Source organism: Austrofundulus limnaeus, unplaced genomic scaffold (assembly GCF_001266775.1).
Source record: "Austrofundulus limnaeus strain Quisiro unplaced genomic scaffold, Austrofundulus_limnaeus-1.0 Scaffold6, whole genome shotgun sequence".
Taxonomy (NCBI): Eukaryota; Metazoa; Chordata; class Actinopteri; order Cyprinodontiformes; family Rivulidae; genus Austrofundulus; species Austrofundulus limnaeus.
In genome coordinates this window covers 397,524-415,483 of record NW_013952408.1, presented here as the reverse complement: position 1 = coordinate 415,483, position 17,960 = coordinate 397,524, and the positions used below count along the sequence as shown (strand labels likewise).

The 17,960-nt window shown below is 38.8% G+C and overlaps 5 protein-coding genes across 9 annotated transcripts in view; all 5 read right to left on the bottom strand.

Annotated features, from left to right (window-relative positions):
• The window catches only part of gpt (glutamic--pyruvic transaminase), a 17,428-nt gene extending 14,897 nt beyond the window's left edge, over positions 1-2,531 (bottom strand). The window contains exon 1 of one of the 3 annotated variants that reach the window (XM_014029130.1): positions 2,330-2,531. In XM_014029130.1, coding sequence (XP_013884584.1) covers positions 2,330-2,364 — 35 coding nt within the window. In that variant the 5' untranslated portion in view covers positions 2,365-2,531. The remainder of the gene's footprint in view (positions 1-2,329) is intronic. The other 2 variants (XM_014029136.1, XM_014029144.1) reach the window with 2 other exon arrangements.
• Positions 277-2,323, bottom strand: fuz (fuzzy planar cell polarity protein). The gene has a single exon (XM_014029155.1). The coding sequence runs from the start codon at positions 2,044-2,046 to the stop codon at positions 763-765; it is 1,284 nt and encodes a 427-aa protein (XP_013884609.1). The 5' UTR covers positions 2,047-2,323; the 3' UTR covers positions 277-762.
• Positions 2,532-3,027: 496 nt separating the features above from the next.
• LOC106532973 (guanine nucleotide-binding protein G(I)/G(S)/G(O) subunit gamma-5) lies at positions 3,028-4,476 on the bottom strand. The gene is made up of 3 exons (XM_014029168.1): positions 4,308-4,476; positions 3,545-3,684; positions 3,028-3,305 (listed from the first exon to the last, which is right to left on the bottom strand). Exons 1-2 carry the CDS (start codon positions 4,386-4,388, stop codon positions 3,559-3,561), a joined length of 207 nt encoding a protein of 68 aa, XP_013884622.1. The 5' UTR covers positions 4,389-4,476; the 3' UTR covers positions 3,028-3,305; positions 3,545-3,558.
• A 51-nt stretch (positions 4,477-4,527) lies between these two features.
• Positions 4,528-11,564, bottom strand: ssx2ipa (synovial sarcoma, X breakpoint 2 interacting protein a). 3 transcript variants are annotated; one of them, XM_014029105.1, is made up of 14 exons: positions 10,645-11,564; positions 10,443-10,572; positions 10,091-10,254; positions 9,723-9,929; positions 8,803-8,913; positions 8,555-8,690; positions 8,388-8,463; positions 7,569-7,743; positions 6,146-6,293; positions 5,919-6,040; positions 5,584-5,757; positions 5,371-5,488; positions 5,145-5,298; positions 4,528-5,017 (listed from the first exon to the last, which is right to left on the bottom strand). In XM_014029105.1, exons 2-14 carry the CDS (start codon positions 10,474-10,476, stop codon positions 4,876-4,878), a joined length of 1,761 nt encoding a protein of 586 aa, XP_013884559.1. In that variant the 5' UTR covers positions 10,477-10,572; positions 10,645-11,564; the 3' UTR covers positions 4,528-4,875. The 3 variants fall into 3 exon arrangements, with proteins under 3 accessions (XP_013884559.1, XP_013884566.1, XP_013884574.1); XM_014029112.1 differs by having other exon boundaries at positions 11,333-11,564; XM_014029120.1 differs by having other exon boundaries at positions 11,437-11,564.
• An 819-nt stretch (positions 11,565-12,383) lies between these two features.
• mcoln3a (mucolipin TRP cation channel 3a) overlaps positions 12,384-17,960 on the bottom strand; it is an 8,258-nt gene continuing 2,681 nt past the window's right edge. Inside the window, exons 2-13 of the mRNA XM_014029095.1 lie at positions 16,836-17,129; positions 16,581-16,748; positions 16,356-16,509; positions 14,838-14,916; positions 14,671-14,767; positions 13,953-14,052; positions 13,747-13,859; positions 13,471-13,620; positions 13,236-13,337; positions 13,025-13,147; positions 12,729-12,935; positions 12,384-12,638 (exon numbers count right to left, since the gene is read on the bottom strand). Of these exons, the coding sequence (XP_013884549.1) occupies positions 12,483-12,638; positions 12,729-12,935; positions 13,025-13,147; positions 13,236-13,337; positions 13,471-13,620; positions 13,747-13,859; positions 13,953-14,052; positions 14,671-14,767; positions 14,838-14,916; positions 16,356-16,509; positions 16,581-16,748; positions 16,836-17,051 (1,665 nt within the window). The 5' untranslated portion in view covers positions 17,052-17,129 and the 3' untranslated portion in view covers positions 12,384-12,482. The remainder of the gene's footprint in view (positions 12,639-12,728; positions 12,936-13,024; positions 13,148-13,235; positions 13,338-13,470; positions 13,621-13,746; positions 13,860-13,952; positions 14,053-14,670; positions 14,768-14,837; positions 14,917-16,355; positions 16,510-16,580; positions 16,749-16,835; positions 17,130-17,960) is intronic.

The window sequence follows — 17,960 nt, the reverse complement described above, 5'->3', positions numbered from 1 at the left end:
CTTCAATCCTTTCAATATTTTTTTGTTAGTAATTTTATTTTAGTTTTTAGCTAGCATTTAGCTGCTTTTAGCTACCATTCTGCAACTTTCAGCTGCCATTTTGCAACTTTTAGCATGCTTTTTGCTACTTTAGCTTTTTTATCCAAATCAGCTAGCCCTTTTAATACTTTTAGCATATTTTTGCTTCTTAGCTTAACTAAGTTTTAGCTTCTTTAGCAGCAGCACTCAGTATTCCTACTGCATTTTTAAAAAATAAAACTCACTTCTCAACAAGTATGGACTTGTGTAAAAAATGTACCAAACCAAATTTATTTCCATCAAATAAAAAAAAGCAGAACAAGCTACATTAAAAGTTTTCACAGCACAACTTGAGATACAAGTTTGAACAGGTTTGAGGCAGCTTCAACACTTCACTTAATACATTTAAACTTGTGTTAATTTCTTCTAAATTAGTGTTTCAAAGGTAGGCAATTACCTCTTAAAAGAGATTTAATACATTTCTTTTATTTTGATTTGTAAATTAAATAATTGCATTCACAAAAAGCAATAAAGGAAACTGAACTTTTAAACAACTGTATTATTTCAGTCAGGAATAAAAAAAAATCAAAACAAATTCACATCACAGATGTTTTGAACTTCTCTTGCACTTGTAGGGGTTGATTTTTTTCACTCGAGGTGACCCCTACACACTGATAATTTATGATTAGGTCACTACAATAAAACAATTAACCTTTGGCAAYAACAAAAACAACAACAATTCGATTAAAACCCTGTGGCTGAAACTATATGAGAGAGAGTTTGTGTTGCCACTGTGCGTACAGCAAAAGTGGGCACAGATGGTGACACAAGCAGAAACAGCTGGTGCTGTGGTGTCTGAAGTCCAAAGCTTTTACATTCTTCTGTAACTAGATAGCACTGTTGAGGCTGGTGAGAAAACCCGAGGATAAAGTCTTCTGTTTTGCCTCTCGGAGCGCTCTCCTCCGTTGAAGCGCACGTCTCGTCCTGAGCGAAGTAGCGAGAAATGCAGAAGATATAAAAGGCCTTCAGCAGCTCCCAGCAGCGAGTTTTGGAAAGTAGTGGATGATGAGTGGAAGTCTGCACGCAGGAGACCGAACGACGGGTTTCACGATTAATGAGGAGGAGTGCCAGCACGTCAGGCCGCAGAGAGACGGATCCTGGCATGCAGCGCTCCCCGACGGCCAGGCAGCTTCTCAAAGTTTCTACCAGGGGTGACCAGAAACAACCCACCAGCTCGGTCTCGGCTTTGTGCAGAGGTGGGGTAGGACCRCACAAAACACACACACTTGCACCGGGGAGAAGCCTGAAGCAGAGCAGGCGGTGGGCAACAGTGGGGCTGCCTTGAGGAAGGAAAACCGGGTAATCGCAAGAGGATGATCCAGAGGCGGATAAGGTGCGTATCAAAGCAGAGAGCAGGACGACCTCTTGCGGTGCCAGGCGCCACCACTTTTCGGTCGCTGCAGCTATGCGCCCGTGGACGACGAGGCAACCGAACTCACTGTCAGCTGCCTGGGCAAATCCATCCACAGCCTCCTGCAGGGGGGTGAGGTTCGGTGGCAGCAGTGAATCAGCACAGTGTGTGAGGTCTCCAAAGATACCTGGGTGCTTCCCTTCCAGCAGCTGATCGATGAGGCTGAAGCAGGACCTCAGGTCCTTCTTCAGTCTTTCCACATTCCTGACATTTGCCAGCTCATCCTGGCCCAACACCAGCACCATGCAGTTCCACGCGTTCTCCAGGAGGCGCTGCAGGTGGACCTCCTCCTCTTGATGTCCACCACCTCCTCCTCCTCCACTCACAGCGATCAGCATCACGCTGTCGTGAAACACCCTCCACGTCACCTTCCCCCCGTTGTCCGTGCCGCAGCAGGACAGCAGAGCTCCCTGACCTCCTCCGAACAGGTGCACGCCGTTCAGGGAGCCGATTACGGAGAAGGGCAGCTGCTGTCGGGAGGCCCCTCGGGTGAAAAGAGGAACCCCGCTGCCGGCTGTGAGGCAGAGGAGCTGGGTTGAGCCATCCTGGAGCATCATCGGGCTTCGACTYTACAAACTCGTTTGCTAGCTGCGACAGAATCACAGAGTCAGTCCTCTATCCGGTTTTATTGAGCCGGGCTGTGTCATCATGGCAACCCATAAAGCTAAACCTCCCCGTGTTGCATCAGCTTAGCCGCGTGACGTAAATAAAACACAGGACCCATACAAACATAAAAGCTGCCAATCTAACTCTAAGTGACCACACACACACCGAATAAACTCATTAACCACCTTTTGTTCTAGCCGTCTAACATGCTAGCAGGTTAACAAAAGACGTTACCGTCGTTTCATGTGTAACGCCGTCCCATGGTTCATTCTTCATAAGTGTGGTGTCGTTCGGCTGGTCGAGTGGCAGTTCCACGCTACGAGCTCTGGTTGACCCGCTTCAGGAGCGGGACAAGGAAACCGACCTGGGTTCAGTACCCAGAGCTTCTCCAGGAAGCGGTCTCCTCACTCGGAACACGGATCAAGCCGCTGATTCAAATCTCGCGAGAGTGAGACTTGCGCGGGCTGGTGATGCGTTTAAGGTGCAATGGGAAACCACGGAATGTAGGAAGCTATTGCGTAATATGTAACGTTGTGTAATTTTGAGCCATGTTTTTTATATATATATATATATTCCTGTTGCTGTGAAGATTATTTTTCTGAACTTTCAATTTCAACTTGAGATCCACGCAGCAAAAGCTTGTATAGTTTTTAAAACTTTAATGCTCTGTAATTGCAGTGCAGCTTTACCTTATTGTGTAATCCCGTGGGGCGTTTTCTTTCTCGTAACAATGACAATTTTCAAAATTATCCATTACCAATTTAGATCCACTTATACGTGCAGCTGTGGCTTAATAAAAAAAAAACATACTCTGTGCTTCGGACTTTACATGTTACACTAAAGCTAAGAGCAGCTCTGTTTTGTGAGAGTAGAAACTTTGAAATCATTATGCACATACTCAGCAAATAATAATAATAATAAAAAATAAAAAATAAAGATTTCAAAAAGGTTTTATTAAATACAAAACACCCAGAAATATCATGCCTAAGACAAGAGTAATAGAAAAGGTACAATAATTTATTTTAAAAATCCCACAATGCCATAAAAAAGGTAAGCTATTCTATTAGCTACTATTGGTAACAATAACACCTTTTTTATCCCGGACATGACTCCATTGTTTTGTTTTTTTGTTTTTTACATCTGACAGATCCCATGGCAGTGAAATGGCTTGGCGTAGAACAGTGCTGACATCAGCAGCTCCCTGTAGCATCTATAAAACAAACGGAGGTAAAAGCGGAGGGATTAGACATGGGATTTTGTTTTATTTTTGCCTCACGTTTGACAAATTGCAGCTGACGCTTATATATTCACATCTCTACTGTCAACACTGCGATATAAAGAAAACTAAAAAAAATAAATTGTACTTTAGCTTTTCTCTGGATCTTACTAAAACGGTTGGTACTGTGTGTCGGACAAGAGCATGTGTGTTGAAATGGGGGCTGAACTTACCAATATATATTGTTTCACAAGAAAATGCAGACCCTCTTTGGCCTGAAGGGGTTGGTGCTGGAGGACACACCGGTGAGCAGAGGGTCCTGCAAGGCATTCTGCAAGCAAAACTGCTGAAGGTCTACAGCCGCCTGGGAAACCTGCAATAAGAGGAAACCCCCAGTTATGTGGAATTACACTGCTTTATTTATAAAACCTGTAGATAACTTCATTTTATGGGTAAAGATTTTACTAGAATAAACGATAAGCCACTGAAACTTTCTGCTGGCTTACTAGTAGCTAAATTTTAACAGAGTTAAGATGTGCCAAATGTTTTACAAAATCTGCATTAATAATCAAATCATTTTGATGCCTTAATGAAAGTAAGGAACAAATGTATTGTAAGACATCTGAATATTGTGTTTGTGACATTTGCATCAAAGACTACTGTGTGAACTAATAGACTGAATATAATTTTTTGCTATCAGAATATATGATAGATAAGGCAGACATAGGCCAAAACATGGAAAAAATACTAAAATTGTAAGACTTCCGCTTTGGGAGTCCCAAGTTACAAATAAAATCACATCAACTTGAGACATGTAAGACACCAGTAACAATAAGTGTAAAATATCACAATACATGTTTCATAAAGAGATTAAATATATGTTTATGTAATTACTTAACACGCCAACAAAATAATCGAGCTACTAGCTTTTAAGCTAGCCACGTTAGCTAAATGTAATGATTTTTATCTCCGACATAAACAGGAAAAACTCCTCACCTTAACTCTGTTTACGCTCGCCTCAAAACGGAGCTGTCGTACCACCTTTTTCATGGCTACCAGGTTCGAGGCACTTGACATTTCTAACGCGTTTTGTGTTGATTTACAAAGAAATTTAAAGCCGTGTGGGTGCGTTCTTCTGCTGCAAAAAAACGCAAAAATGAGAACATCCGGTTTGTTACTGCAGTAACCACAAACAGACACCAGGGGGCGCCAAACCAAAAGGAAAAAATTACACCATTTATTTAGCAAAAAAATGTCATTTGATAGAATCAGTATATAATTTACTTAAAATCTAAGATATACATTTAAATAAGTTAAAACAAAAAATTTAAAAAGTGATTCTTCATACAATGAGCACAGCTTACAATCTCTAAACAGTGTTGATCAATGAGGGGAAGACATGAACAGTGGCAGACTGCATAAAGTGCTTTCTTGTTTGAGTAGCTTTGAAGAATGATGTGCACCTGTGGAAAACAAAACGCTCGTTTTTGCTGAAAGATCCACAGATCTATGCTAAAGTCTACTGCAAAGGAAAAAAAAAATCCAGCAAAACAGGCACTGATCTTTAAGCGAGGTTGTCTTCTTCACTAAATGTGAAAATACTCAAGTCATCACTGCAATGAACTCTTTTAGATTTGATCCGTCTTTCCCCATCTTCAACTGGGCTAGACTCAGGCCAGCTCCCTCGACTTGAGTGTCTTGATGAACTGAAAACAGAAGGATAGATGGGATTACTAACATAAAATTCTTAGGAATACGGACTACAATATATACAATCTTTTGTTGAACGTTCTGATTATCTTATTCTAAAAATGAAATGAAACACAGCTGTACCTGCTTTCTGGTATGAGGCAGAGCGTTCGGTACAGATCAGCGGTAGATGGTGTAGTAGTGCTTCGTGAAGGTTTGGGAGTAGAAAATGCAGTGTAGGTTGACGACTTTGCCTTCGGAGATTTTATTGAAGACATGCTGATCTCTGATTCACTTTCTGTCACGAAGGACATCAAGTAGTTAAAAACCAGCACACATACACACCACTTCACATAATACACTGACTTACTAACTGATAAGGCACTTTGACAATCTGATGAGGACCATCTCCTGCGATCTGTAAAAGGAGTCATGCTTAAAAAGTGATTTTTCAGCCAAGCGGCGCGGTCTTCCTCAAAGGCCCTTTTCTGCAAAATAAAATGGACAAAACGTCACGACAGCACTCGCTACACATTACAGAAACAATATGCGCCGTGACATCAGCAGAAGAGGGAGAAAATACCTCCCGGCCAAGGCGAATAGCAGCCTCTGTGAAGTTCTTCCTCTCTTTCTCAAAGTTCCTCTTCTGCTCCTCAAAGAGCCTCCACTCCACTTTGAGGCGCTCCTTCTCCTCCAGTGTGTAGCAGTCGTTAAGAAAAGCCGCCGTCTCGTCGTCAAATGATGCGTTTAATTGTTGCTGGAAAAGAAAACAAATAACGCTCTGCTGTAAACAATGCGATCTAATAAACTAAATTTATTATTCACCTCTTTAACTGCACTCATTAAGATGTTTGTATAAGAAGTATGTTTTAATTTAATCATACTCTATCATAATATAAAAAAGCACCAAAGTCTGACCTGCAGAAGTTGCTGTTGTGCTTGAATGAACTCTTTGCATTGCAGGACCTCCCCCCTCATTCTCTCCATCTCATCCTCGTGAGTCTCTAAAGGGATCGTCTCTGCATACGCCACTTGAGAGGCTGAGCAAACAAAAAAATAAATAAAATAAAATAAAAACCTGATACAGATTCCCTTTTTTGATTTTTTTTTTTTTTTGTTCATTTAAAAACAAATAAGCGTAGAACCTTGGCTGTCTAATTTCTCCACGTGGTCCTTCAGTTTCCTCCACTCCTGACGGATGCTGTTGATGAGCTGCTCCCTGACGTGCTCGCAGGATTGGTCCAGAGATTCCCTGCTCGAGTCGCCCAGCTTCTCCTCTCTGTCCGAATCCACCTGGAAGGAAAATCTGGTTTTAGCTGATCTTTTTGTGAGGGTGGGAAATATATAGCTGGAAAGCCTGTTTTTTTTTTTGTTTGTTTTTTTTGTCCTTTAAATGGTTCCACATTTGTAATAAAAAAAAAACAGCTGTAGGTTGAGCAGCAGTGTTGTGCCTAGAATGAACATCTCATAAAACTTCTCATTTTCAATTTTATTTATTTATTTATTTTCTTTCTACTGTGTTTTGTTATATGAACTGTATAGCGAGGTGTTCTGTTTTGTGCTTACTTGTAGGACAAGGGATGAAAGTTAGCTACTGAGCTAACTCTTGCATATTTATCCTGATGCATCTCAGTAATCCAGGTAAAAAATCAAAAAGAAAAAAATTGTATAGGTCTTCTGGACGGGTTCTTCTCTAATGAAACATTTCGTCTCTCCTCCAAGAGACTTCTTCAGTCTGAGAGTTTCTGCTGATCTGTTTTTGCGGGTGTTTCAGAGAAACTGAGACGTTTATTTTCTAAACATGATGTCCCAGTAGCTTTCAAACCCCAAAACACACTACGGCAAAGGCTGGTTCACCCCAAAGATCCGGTGCCCCGGCACAAACAGAGCAATGTTGTATATGCTGTTAAGTGCCAGGAGGACTGCGACCAGTTATACATCGGGGAGACAAAGCAGCCACTGTTCAAAAGAATGTCCCAACACAGACGATCTACATCTATTGGCCAGAACTCTGCAGTTTTCACTCATTTACAGGCCAGCGGTCACTCTTTCAGAGATGAGGATGTTCTCATTCTTGATAGAGGAACGTTGGTTTGAGAGAGGAGTAAAAGAAGCCATTTTTGTGAAGGAAGACCGTCCATCATTAAACAGAGGTGGAGGCCTCTGTTTTCAGTTGTCCCCCTCCTACAGTGCGGCTATTGCCAGTATCACTCCACCCCCTGTTAACAATAGGTGTTAATTAGGTGTCAACGATAGCCATGTGATGTGAGTATCAGTCACATGGAGGCAGGGCTTAAAAGCCTGAATTTTGCCTGAAACTCTCAGACTGAAGAAGTCTCTTGGAGGAGAGACGAAACGTTTCATTAGAGAAGAACCCGTCCAGAGGACCTATACAATTTTTTTCTTCTTGCATATTTACTTTGCCATGTATTGTGGTAATGTTGATTAATGTGCACTGTCGTAATAAATAAATAAATAAATGGAAATGGAAACTAGTTCAGTTCTAAAGCTTTCATCAGTTCAATCAAAACCCTTCTTTGCCTGAACTTGTATCTATAATCCAAACACCTGCTCTTCATCAGCCGTGGCTCCTTTGGCAGAGGCCTGGCGTGGACTCAGGATGTGCACCATTTCCTTCTTCATCTGCTGGAGGACCTTTTTGAGCTCGGCGTTCTCCAGAACCAGGGCCTTCTGGCTCGCCTCATAGCCACACAGCAAAGCTTTGTACATCTCACCCTCATGGCTGCAGACAGATCAGCACAAGCTCACTTTTGTGATCAAATATTACATATTTGTGACCCATCACATCGAAATGAGGATCAAGTCTCAAAGTGGAATGAGGAGAAATAGGCAAATATAGTGTTTTGATTAAAACATTTTCAAAAATAGCATTTTGTCAAAACATAATGAATGCCTTATCAATATATCATTTGAATGAACTGTCTGAAATATAACCATAAAACAAAAATTTGAAGCACGTTTTTGGCCAGTACCAACAAAGAACCTGATTTTGAGGAAAAACGCCTTAAAATTTTGAGATTTTTCCCTGTGAGCTAGAAATGTTTTTGTTTCTTTCCAGCTAGAAAATCTCAATATTCAAATACTATTTGAAGTTTTTTTCTATACATTGACATTAAAAATTCCTCCTTAAAATTACACAAAATTAGAACTCAGACCAAATATTATTGTTTTATCGTAACCAAAAAGATAAATGAAGTCATATCTCTGGATCCATATCAGAATGATCCAGGTATCAAAACGTAGCTTTTAAACCAAGAATCTGAAAACGTAATTAGGTCATTTTCAATAAATTTGACTTAATCCTTATTTCGATGTGATGGATCACATTTTACAAAGTCGACAACTGGGATGTTTGTTTTAAAACACCTGGCTGTTGCCTTCGCATTCCTCCAGAGGCTCCTTTTCCCGTCGGATCGGCCCAAGCAATTCAGCATGTCGATGGCTTTATCGGAAAAAAAACGGCAAGAGTTTAAACGCTTTTGTCAAAATGCATAAAATTACAACATATTCTTGTTTAAGGTCAGCAGATTTACCAAGTTTCTTATCCTTTCTATCCACCAATAAGTGACTGAGGCGTTCCTTCAGCTTTGCAGCGTCTCTCTCTTTCCTTTTGGCGTCATGGCTGTACTGTGAGGCACGGCTGGCGATGATATTCTGGAGCTTTTGGACCTGATTAAAGCATGCAGGTTCATCAGACTCTTGCCATCTCAAAAAACAAAAGACCTGCGAGCAACACTAATGGGGCTTGAAGCAGAATGTAAAAAAAAAAAAAAGGCTTCACCTCATCTTTTTCAGTTTTTAAGCAACTCTGCAGAGTTTTAATTTTGAGTTGCAGCTGTCGCTCCGTCTCACGCAGCCCCGATTTCTCCCTTATGGACATTTCCAGCTGATCCTGAACGGATATAAAAAAACAACAAAAACAAAGTTAAACGTTGTAGAATTTTTCACAAGAACCTGGTTAACGTTCTTCCCCATTTACTATTTATCAGAGTTGTAAAGTAACTAAGTACAAATACTTTGTAACTGTACTTAAGTAGAAATTTTGGTTATCTGTACTTGAGTAATTATTTTTCAGCGTACTTTTTACTTTTACACAATTATCTGTACTTCCTACTCACTACATTTTTTTAAAAAGGTAAGAAGTAGAAAGTCGTTACTCCTATTTTATTCTGAGTTATTACTTAAAAAAAATACTATCCTGATAAATAAATAAACTGTGTATCCTGGATAGAGTGAATTTAATTGTGGTTGGATGAGAAGTATAAATATATACAATTCTGACACACTATTAGCTTGTACACAACCCATCATCAAAAATATTTTTTGGAGAAGTCACCTCCCAATAAATGTCACTTTGGAAAATCTAACTTCTCACTTTTACTTTTAATACTTAAGTAGAGTTTGTGTCAGAAATTTACTTTTGATACTTAAGTACAAAAAATATCAGATACTTTAAAGACTTTAAGTAATATTTTTAGAGTAGACTTTAACTTTTGCCAAAGTATTTTTATGATAAGATACTTGTACTTTTACTCAAGTATCACTTTGAGGTACTTTAAATATATTCTTATTTCATGCCATACCTTTACACGTGTAAGCTTTTATGCAAACACAGCTGAATCCAGAAGGAAACGAAGACACTTTTTTGTCAAGAATTTGAACAAAGATTAGTTCACTTGTGTGACCACCAGGCGTACTTGCCTCGAGTGTGGAAGTAGTCGTCTGCACGTGTTTCAAAGTGCTTAAATTCTTCAGATGTTCCCTCTCCAGCTCCTCTAAAGTGCACATGGTGCGTCTGTGGATCTGCAGCAGCTCATGCATGGCGTTCAGAGTGGGCACTGCATTTAGGCCGGCTCCCCCTGGTGCGCTGGCCTCGACGCACGTGGACAGGCCCAACGAGCCGAGCTCCTGTGACACAGAGAGGACTTGTGCAAGTTAGTACTGCAAAACAAAGCATTTAGAAAGAGCACTTTTGTCCAAATTTAAAAGCAGTCATCGTTAAATCTTAACTAAATGTTTGCATTTTGTTTCTATGAAACAGAAAATCTGCAATTGGGTAATTTTCATACCTGATTGATGTAAGAAATGCACTGAGGAAAATTATCCTCGGTGCAAAAGGCACTCATTATGCTGTAGGAGCTTGCAGATAAGGGGACAGGATACACAGACACGAGGTTGTTCTGCCTCGCGGGGGACACGGTTGCGTGTGATATCCTTGAGATCTCATCGTCTTCTGAGAACAGACCAGACAAAGAAATTATAGGAACCGTCAGCACGTTGCATCAATCGTTCTTTCTCCTCCCGAGAGGCTGGAATTAGGTTGCCTCTCCGAACGGGAGCAAAAAAATGTGGGCCACCTCAAATAAATCCCAAAATAAACCACAGCTCACGGCTCCGTGCACCACCACCAGAGACAGTTACCCATAGGTGACTTTGTCGTCCCCGACTCGCTCATGTCACAGAAACATGGGGACGTGAGGTAACAGGCGATCAGCGGCGAGGCGGATCAGCAGTCAGGCAGCAGACTGGAAGATCCCGCTGAAACAGAGCCCTGGAACACAGGATCAAACTATGAGGCGGGCCAGAAATAATCTGGGCTGATGGTTCACCCACACAGGATTACCCGTCAGATGTGTGCCGGGGGGGGTAGGGGGGGGGATGAGGTTTAAATGCACTTGTGGCATTTGAACTGCAGGGCCACAGGATGATCTCATCCTCAGGAGAGGATTTGCAAAGATAAAAAAACAAAAAAACAAATCCATTACAGCTTAATAATGTTTTGACGTGTTTTTATTATTATTATTTATTTTAAAAAAAACTGTTGTGGCTTCATGATAGATTTGATCACATTGTCCTAGTGGTCCAAACAGGCTGAACCAGAAACAAGAACCACTTCCATAGCTTTACAGTTTGATCTTTGGAACACATGAAGATTTCTACTTATATTTTTACCAAAAAAAAAATGATGATAATGGTCACTGAGGGCTAATTAGTTTAAAGCCAGGTCTCTTTTGTGGTCTTATCAAGCAAAACAGACGAGACACACCTTTATTTTTTTATCTTAAGTTAAACTGTTTAAAGTGTGCCTCTGTAACAATGACGTAACGTGCAAACCATTAATCTTTACAGGTTAACTGTTGTTTAGCTTAGCTTTTATGCTAAATTTTTGATAACAACTTGTGTAAACATATGTAAACATGCACAGCAGTAGTTACATTATAGATATTCGCGAAGCTATACTCACAATATTTATGCTAAAATGCTTTTACTCGGTTTGTTAACCTGGCTATGCTAAATGACACCATACTCACAGTAAAAACGTGAAACTGGGTCAAGAGTTTCCGAGTTCAGACGTGAGGTTGTAACAATTAACGAGTTCAAAGTCCAATAAAAACACCTGCGATCCAAGTCTTACATTCAGTTGTCATCTTGGCAGCAGAAAACAGTATTTAAACAGTGCTTCAACTCAAACAAGCAYTGATAATAACACAACAGGGTTACTTGCTGTCAGGCTCGCCTCGCGTTCTGCCAGTCTGTTTTTTTAAGCTATTTTTTTTGTGTGTCGTCCAACTACACTGTGATATTATTGGAGAATACGTTACTGAGCAACCAGTATGTCCGACGTACATTGGATGAGCTCGTGCGTCGGGTGCACGATTATGCAGATGAGAAAAACTCTTTCAGGTGTTTTACAATATGAGCGTTGCCCCCTAGTGGCAAGAAGAGGGAAGTGTCACCTTTAATTAGTTGGGAGGCCGTTGTGGCATATAATCAAATCACACATTTTAGTCAATTTCGATTGAAATAACAGTTTTACTAGTCAGAATTAAAAATAATAATAAAATAGCATTCCCAGTTGGAAAAATTATATTTCAAGGTGTCCAAACAATGAGTTTAAAATATTCAAAAACCTTTAAAATGTTGATGCAGGTTGATTTTAAACACTTATTGTCAGAATCCATGATGCCTTGTCGGTTTTAAGGACTAGGATTGATAATGAAGAAATTTATAGTTATTATAGATTAGTACTGGTATTATAAACAACACCAGATTACTAGGGTTTCCTTATTTTATAATACTTTTAAAATGTTTGATCTATTATGTGTTAATTGAAATAATAGCTACATATCCGAATTCAAATACAACACATAATTAAAAAGCTGTGTTAACATTAGGGGTGAGGTCTTTGTCTGAACGCCTGTGATTCAGCCGTAGGCTAGCAGAGGGCGAACTCAGGCATTGAAGAATCGTGTACTGTATTTAAACGGGGACTTCCTGTTTTTCATTCAGTGTGGTTTTGACTTGTCAGCATAATAAACCTCACTCCAGAATTCTGGTGTTGTATGACATTTATTTCCTATCGCAGATCATCTTATTTAACACTTGTGTTTTCATCTGATGTCAGCCGATATTAAAACACGTATTTCTTACAATAATATATTTGCATGGATTTAATAGACACTACATCCTTGATCTTCTGTTGCGGCACCTGCACAGACATTTACAGCAGGTCGATTGTCCCTCATCCGTTTGGTGTCGTCCTGACTCAGGCTGGTCCTTACACTCAGCTATGAAGGCCTGAAGGAGGGACGCTGGCTCTGCGTCTTTCTGGTGATTCTAAAAGAAAATTTAAAAATGTAAAAATCTGTGCACAGTTTCGACAAAAGAATAAGTCGTGACATGGTACGGCGAGTTTGTCAAGCTGACTTTGATGGTTTCGTAGGTGTCGGTGATGAGAGCGATGAACAGGCTGAGCACCATGTAGATGAAGAGAGAGATGAAGGTGTAGAGGTAGAGTCGGCTGAACAGCCACACCATGTAGCTTTTGTCTTTCATCCTCAGAAAGGTGCCGAACATGTCGTCCCCATTGATGAGAGAGAAGAGACACTCTGTCACTTTGTCAAATGTTCGAAACTAAAATAAAACAAAACAAAATTTGTTTTGCTGACCTCGTGTTTTAATAAGGAACAAGGACCAGAAGCGGGTCGATTTTATTACCGCACCTTCTCATGATAAGGCCCGAGGACGATCCAGCCACAGAAGCAGTAACCGACGTAGATGATGGCAGCACAGAAGCAAAAACGAATCACGTTTGGAAACGCTGCTCTCAGGGTTAAAATCAAGATCTGAAAAGCAACGAATAAACTCATTTCTTATGGAAATGCACCTGCTTTTTACACAGTGCATCAGTCATAACAAAGAGGGAAGTCTCACGTTATATTTTTGGAAGAAACAAAGGTAGCGAATGACACCAATCCAGACCAGCATGGTGGCTGTTCCCAGCAAGATACTACAAACATCATAACTCGTTATGAACTAAAAAAAACAAAAAAACACATGTATACATTTTACAACACTACACGTTTTAGGGCACAACTTTCATCAATTATAAGAGTTGAACCCGATAATTAATTTAATTGGGTTTGGATTTAAAAAAAATAAATCAAACCTTTGTTTGTATTCCTATTTTCAACGCCGATCCTGTGATGGTTATTGTGTCGGCGATAAAGATAAAAATATACCAGCCGTTCACAAACTCCATGCGCTCCGACCACGTCACCATCTTATCGTAGTAAGCGTGGAGGAAAATGTTGAACTCCTGCGAACAGTTGCAAAAGCTAACACAAATGAGGTTTTTCATGAGGTGAAATACACATCATGACACGCGATGCATGTGATTCATCTACTGCTCCTTCCAGTTTTTGTACTTCACGCTCAAACTTACAAACTGGAGCTGAATGCCACAGACGATGGACCGAGAGCAGAGGATGAGCGAGGACAAACAGGCGAGGATGACCACAGAATCACACAACAAGAGAAGAACATCGATCTTGCCGGCTGGAAACCAGAAGCACGCATCGTTTCGCCTCAGTTTCTGCTGTTATAAACATGTAAATATATTTACGGCATAACAAAAGGATAAAATCTTACAGCTGCCAGCCACGTTCCAGTCTCTGCATTCATAAATCCTAACATCATGATCAACATCAACATTTATCTTCCCACTGTGGGCGTGGTTATCAAAGATTATCTGTGTTCAAAGGAAACAAACACATGTTAAATTCACATGGTAAAATGTGTGCATGACCCTAATTATTATAAAGTTAATGCAATTTCAAACCAAGAAATATTAAAATGGCTACAAATAATTTGTCCTCTACATCAGAGGTTCTCAAACTGGGGTCCCTGGACCCCCAGGGGTCAGCAAGAGGTATCTTAGGGGTCCTCAAAATTTTTTACTAAAATGTTAATTTGGTTTTTATTTTTAAAAATGCATGGAGAACAATGAACCAATAAAACAAACATAATAAATGTAATAAAAGTAGATATTCCCATGGCATTTAGGGGTAGAAATGACAATAAATTATCTTTTAAAACAGCATGGAGTTTATGAGGGGGTCCCTGGATTTTTTTTTTTTTTTTTTTGTCCTTGAAAGGGGTCCCCAGACCCAAATGGCTTGAGAACCCCTGCTCTACATAACAGCACTAAAATATGTATTTCAACACAAAATATGATGAGTTCATACAGACTGTTTACAATAAAACAGAAGTTAAAATAAATGTAAAAGTTCCAACATTTTTTTTTTCTAATCTGCTGTTGCATAAACTAAGCTGAAGGTGCGTCAGTTTACAGTTAACTGTCACCAACCATTACATGGAAGCCATAACAGTCCGGGAGCTCGTGGTGCCTCACAGTCTGCAGATTGATGGTTTTCACATTGAAGCTGATGTTTACTGACAACAACCTGCACACACAAATATAACTTAGACGGCACTGTTTTCGTTTCACGCTAAAATGGCTTTTTAGTTACCTACCTGTTAAAATCTAAAGACAAGTTGACTTTCGTGTCCAAACGACTGTTGTCCAGCTGCACAGGATAAATGGAGATACAATCTGTGTGGGGGGGAAAAGGGGCGTTGTTAAATAAGTAGTAAAACTGCTATAAAAATCCACTGAAAATTCTTCAAAACCATTGTTCTCTTAAACCTATTTCAGCAAACCTGCTCTATTTATTGTAATCTATTGTTTTGCTAATTTTAGCTTTAATCTAAGTTTTTACTGAATTTTGCTTTTAGCTTTAATTTCGCTGATTGCCAGATTAATGTTTTTGCTACTGTTTTGCTAATTAGGGCTCAGTTCTACACGTTTTTGTGTTCAGCTTTTGTTTTGCAAATTTTAACTTTTATAATGCCTTTTGTTTTGCTAATTTTAGCTTTAATCTAAGTTTTTACTGAATTTTGCTTTTAGCTTTAATTTCGCTGATTGCCAGATTAATGTTTTTGCTACTGTTTTGCTAATTAGGGCTCAGTTCTACACGTTTTTGTGTTCAGCTTTTGTTTTGCAAATTTTAACTTTAAGCAACAAGTTTGTAAATTTAGTTTTAGCTACTAATTTGTTAATTTCAGCTTGTATAGCTTTTCCAAACTTAGCTTTTAGCGACAGTTTTGCTAATTTAGTCGTCAGTTACTAAACTGAGTAAGTGAATCAAATTTAATTATATAGCATTTTCATGGATATAAAATCACAAAGTTCTTCACAATAAAAGCCAGCAAAAAAAGGTTTTATGAACTTAATACAAATAAAAGAGCTTGTGCACAAGAAAAAAAGCTCCAACATCTTAGCTAAGCCTGTTTAGAAAATAAAGAAAAGCTTCAGATGCTTCAAACCGCTAATTTTAGCTTTTGGTTTTGCTAAGTTTAGATTTAGTTGCAGTTGTGCAGATTTTAACTTTTGTTCTTGTTTTAGCTTTAACATTTTATTCTTCTACAAATAATAGCAAAGTCAAATTCAGTTTCTAATATTTTCCTCTTGTCATGTCACATGGAAACCTACCTCTTCCAGGTGACTGAATCAGCTTTTAGAAACCTGTAATGCTTTCAAGTTTTGAACTCATATAATTTGTTCGATGAGGATTATCGCTGTTTTGTTTTCTTTTCTTTTTATTACTTAAGGGATAATTTGTTTATTTAATTTTTTCTTTTTAAAAACGGTGCAGATAATGTAGGATTTTTTTCTTCTTTCTGCTGCATTGCATTTTATTTTGATATTGTATTTATTGTATGTAAAATTTGTATGTAATAGGAAATTGTTATTTATGTTTATTGTAAATTGAAGAATATGTTCTTTGAATTTGTTTGTAAAAAAGGGGGCAGAGATTAAAAGATTCTTTCTTCTTCTGCTACCTTTCATTTAATTTAATTTGTGATTTGTGTTTTTGTTGTATGTTGAATTTGTGTTGTTTTTAAATGACTAAATTTTAAACTAAAAAACTAAAAAAAAACTAAAGTTTTGAAGATATTTTCAACCATAGACAAGCAGCTCTGATTTGGTACCTTTTTCAATGTGTGGATCGATATCAAAGGTATCTCTCCCAGGGTCAAGGCTGACGTTTCCGTAAAGCACTTGGCAGATGGATAAAGGTGTATACTTGCCATCAACCCTCTCATAAGCGAGATTACCTAAAGTCAGGTTCTGGAGATGGGTGTACTGAAAAAGAAGAAGAAAACATTCCTTAAAAAGACATCACAAAAATGTCTGTGTGTGTAAATCTGCAGTACCTTGTCGATGATGTAGTAGATGTGGTCGTACACTTCTACTTTGGTGTAAAGTGCAAAGTTTCCCTGCGGGTGATCCTTGAATCCTTCGAGGAAGAGATGTCTGAACGTCATCAGATTATCCTCTTTGAATGTGGCCATCATTTCGTTGCTCAAGCCAAAAGAGACTAGCTGCACACAAAACAAACAAAAAGAAACATGACGAGACAAAAACAAACCAATGCGCATCTAAATAATCAAAATGAGTTCTATTACAACCTGAGCAGTGATGGTTATAATTTTGATTATCTGTAGCATCAGTTTCCATGGTTTGCGACCCCGGGATCTGTACTTCTCATACGGGTTCATGAAGAAATATTTCAGCTTCTGCCTGAAATCTTCTACGGTGTTTGAATCCAGAGTGTTTGTTCTCCATCTGCAGCCGCCGTTTGGCCTCCTCTCCTCGGCCTTCAGCAGCGGCTCAGATTCCTCCATTATGCTCCAGCACGAACCAGAAAATGTTTGTTTTCTTAATGTTTTTCAGAAGACAAATGCTTCGCGTATCAGGAATCTCTATGACAAAAGCACAAGTCCATTTCAGTCATTTTGATGCTTATCAAACCGGTTCTCCTTCACTCGCCCTTTCTGCAAGTTTAAATCATACAGAAACCTTGTTTTAGAAAAAAAACATTTATGTACTAATATTAATTTTTTCATTATAATATTCTAACTAATAGGCTTAGCCTTGACCAAAACTAACAATAAAAAATGATCCTATTTATATAGCTACAATAAAAATTCAGAAGTAATTTCTTTCAATTTGCACCTTTTGATATAATTCAGAAAACCCCTTTTTATGTTACAGTAATTCCAACTTTCAGCCACCCAATATGATTTTTTTTAAAATCCTACTTAAAGTAAATTGTAGAAGGGGGAAAACAGAAAGTGCAGTTTGTTCGCACATAAAAAGTTATTGAAATGAAACATTTTACTGAAAAACTACGGCAAGCCTAGTTGCAACAAAAAGAAAATGCTTGCCTTGGATAAAAACTTAATAAAAACTGGTATAAGTGAAGAAATACGCCTTTATCCTGAGAAATTCAACACAATTAATTGAAACAACCTGGTCTAAATACGCTAACACGTTATTAGAACACGTTTTTTGCTTTATTATTTATAAATTGTCGTGAATGTTCCTCAATTGTAAACGATTTTATCAACAATTTTTAATTGTATGGCATGATAAAGAACAGTTTCTAAATGTAACAGTTTTAAAACTTTGAATGAGTTGTGTTAGTTTTATTTAACAGCTCTGAATCATTTTTTTTTTTTTTTGATGGCCTCCCTTCTCCCCCTTTAGCCATCCTTTCCACACCATTATTATGTTTTAGCCATCCTTTCCAC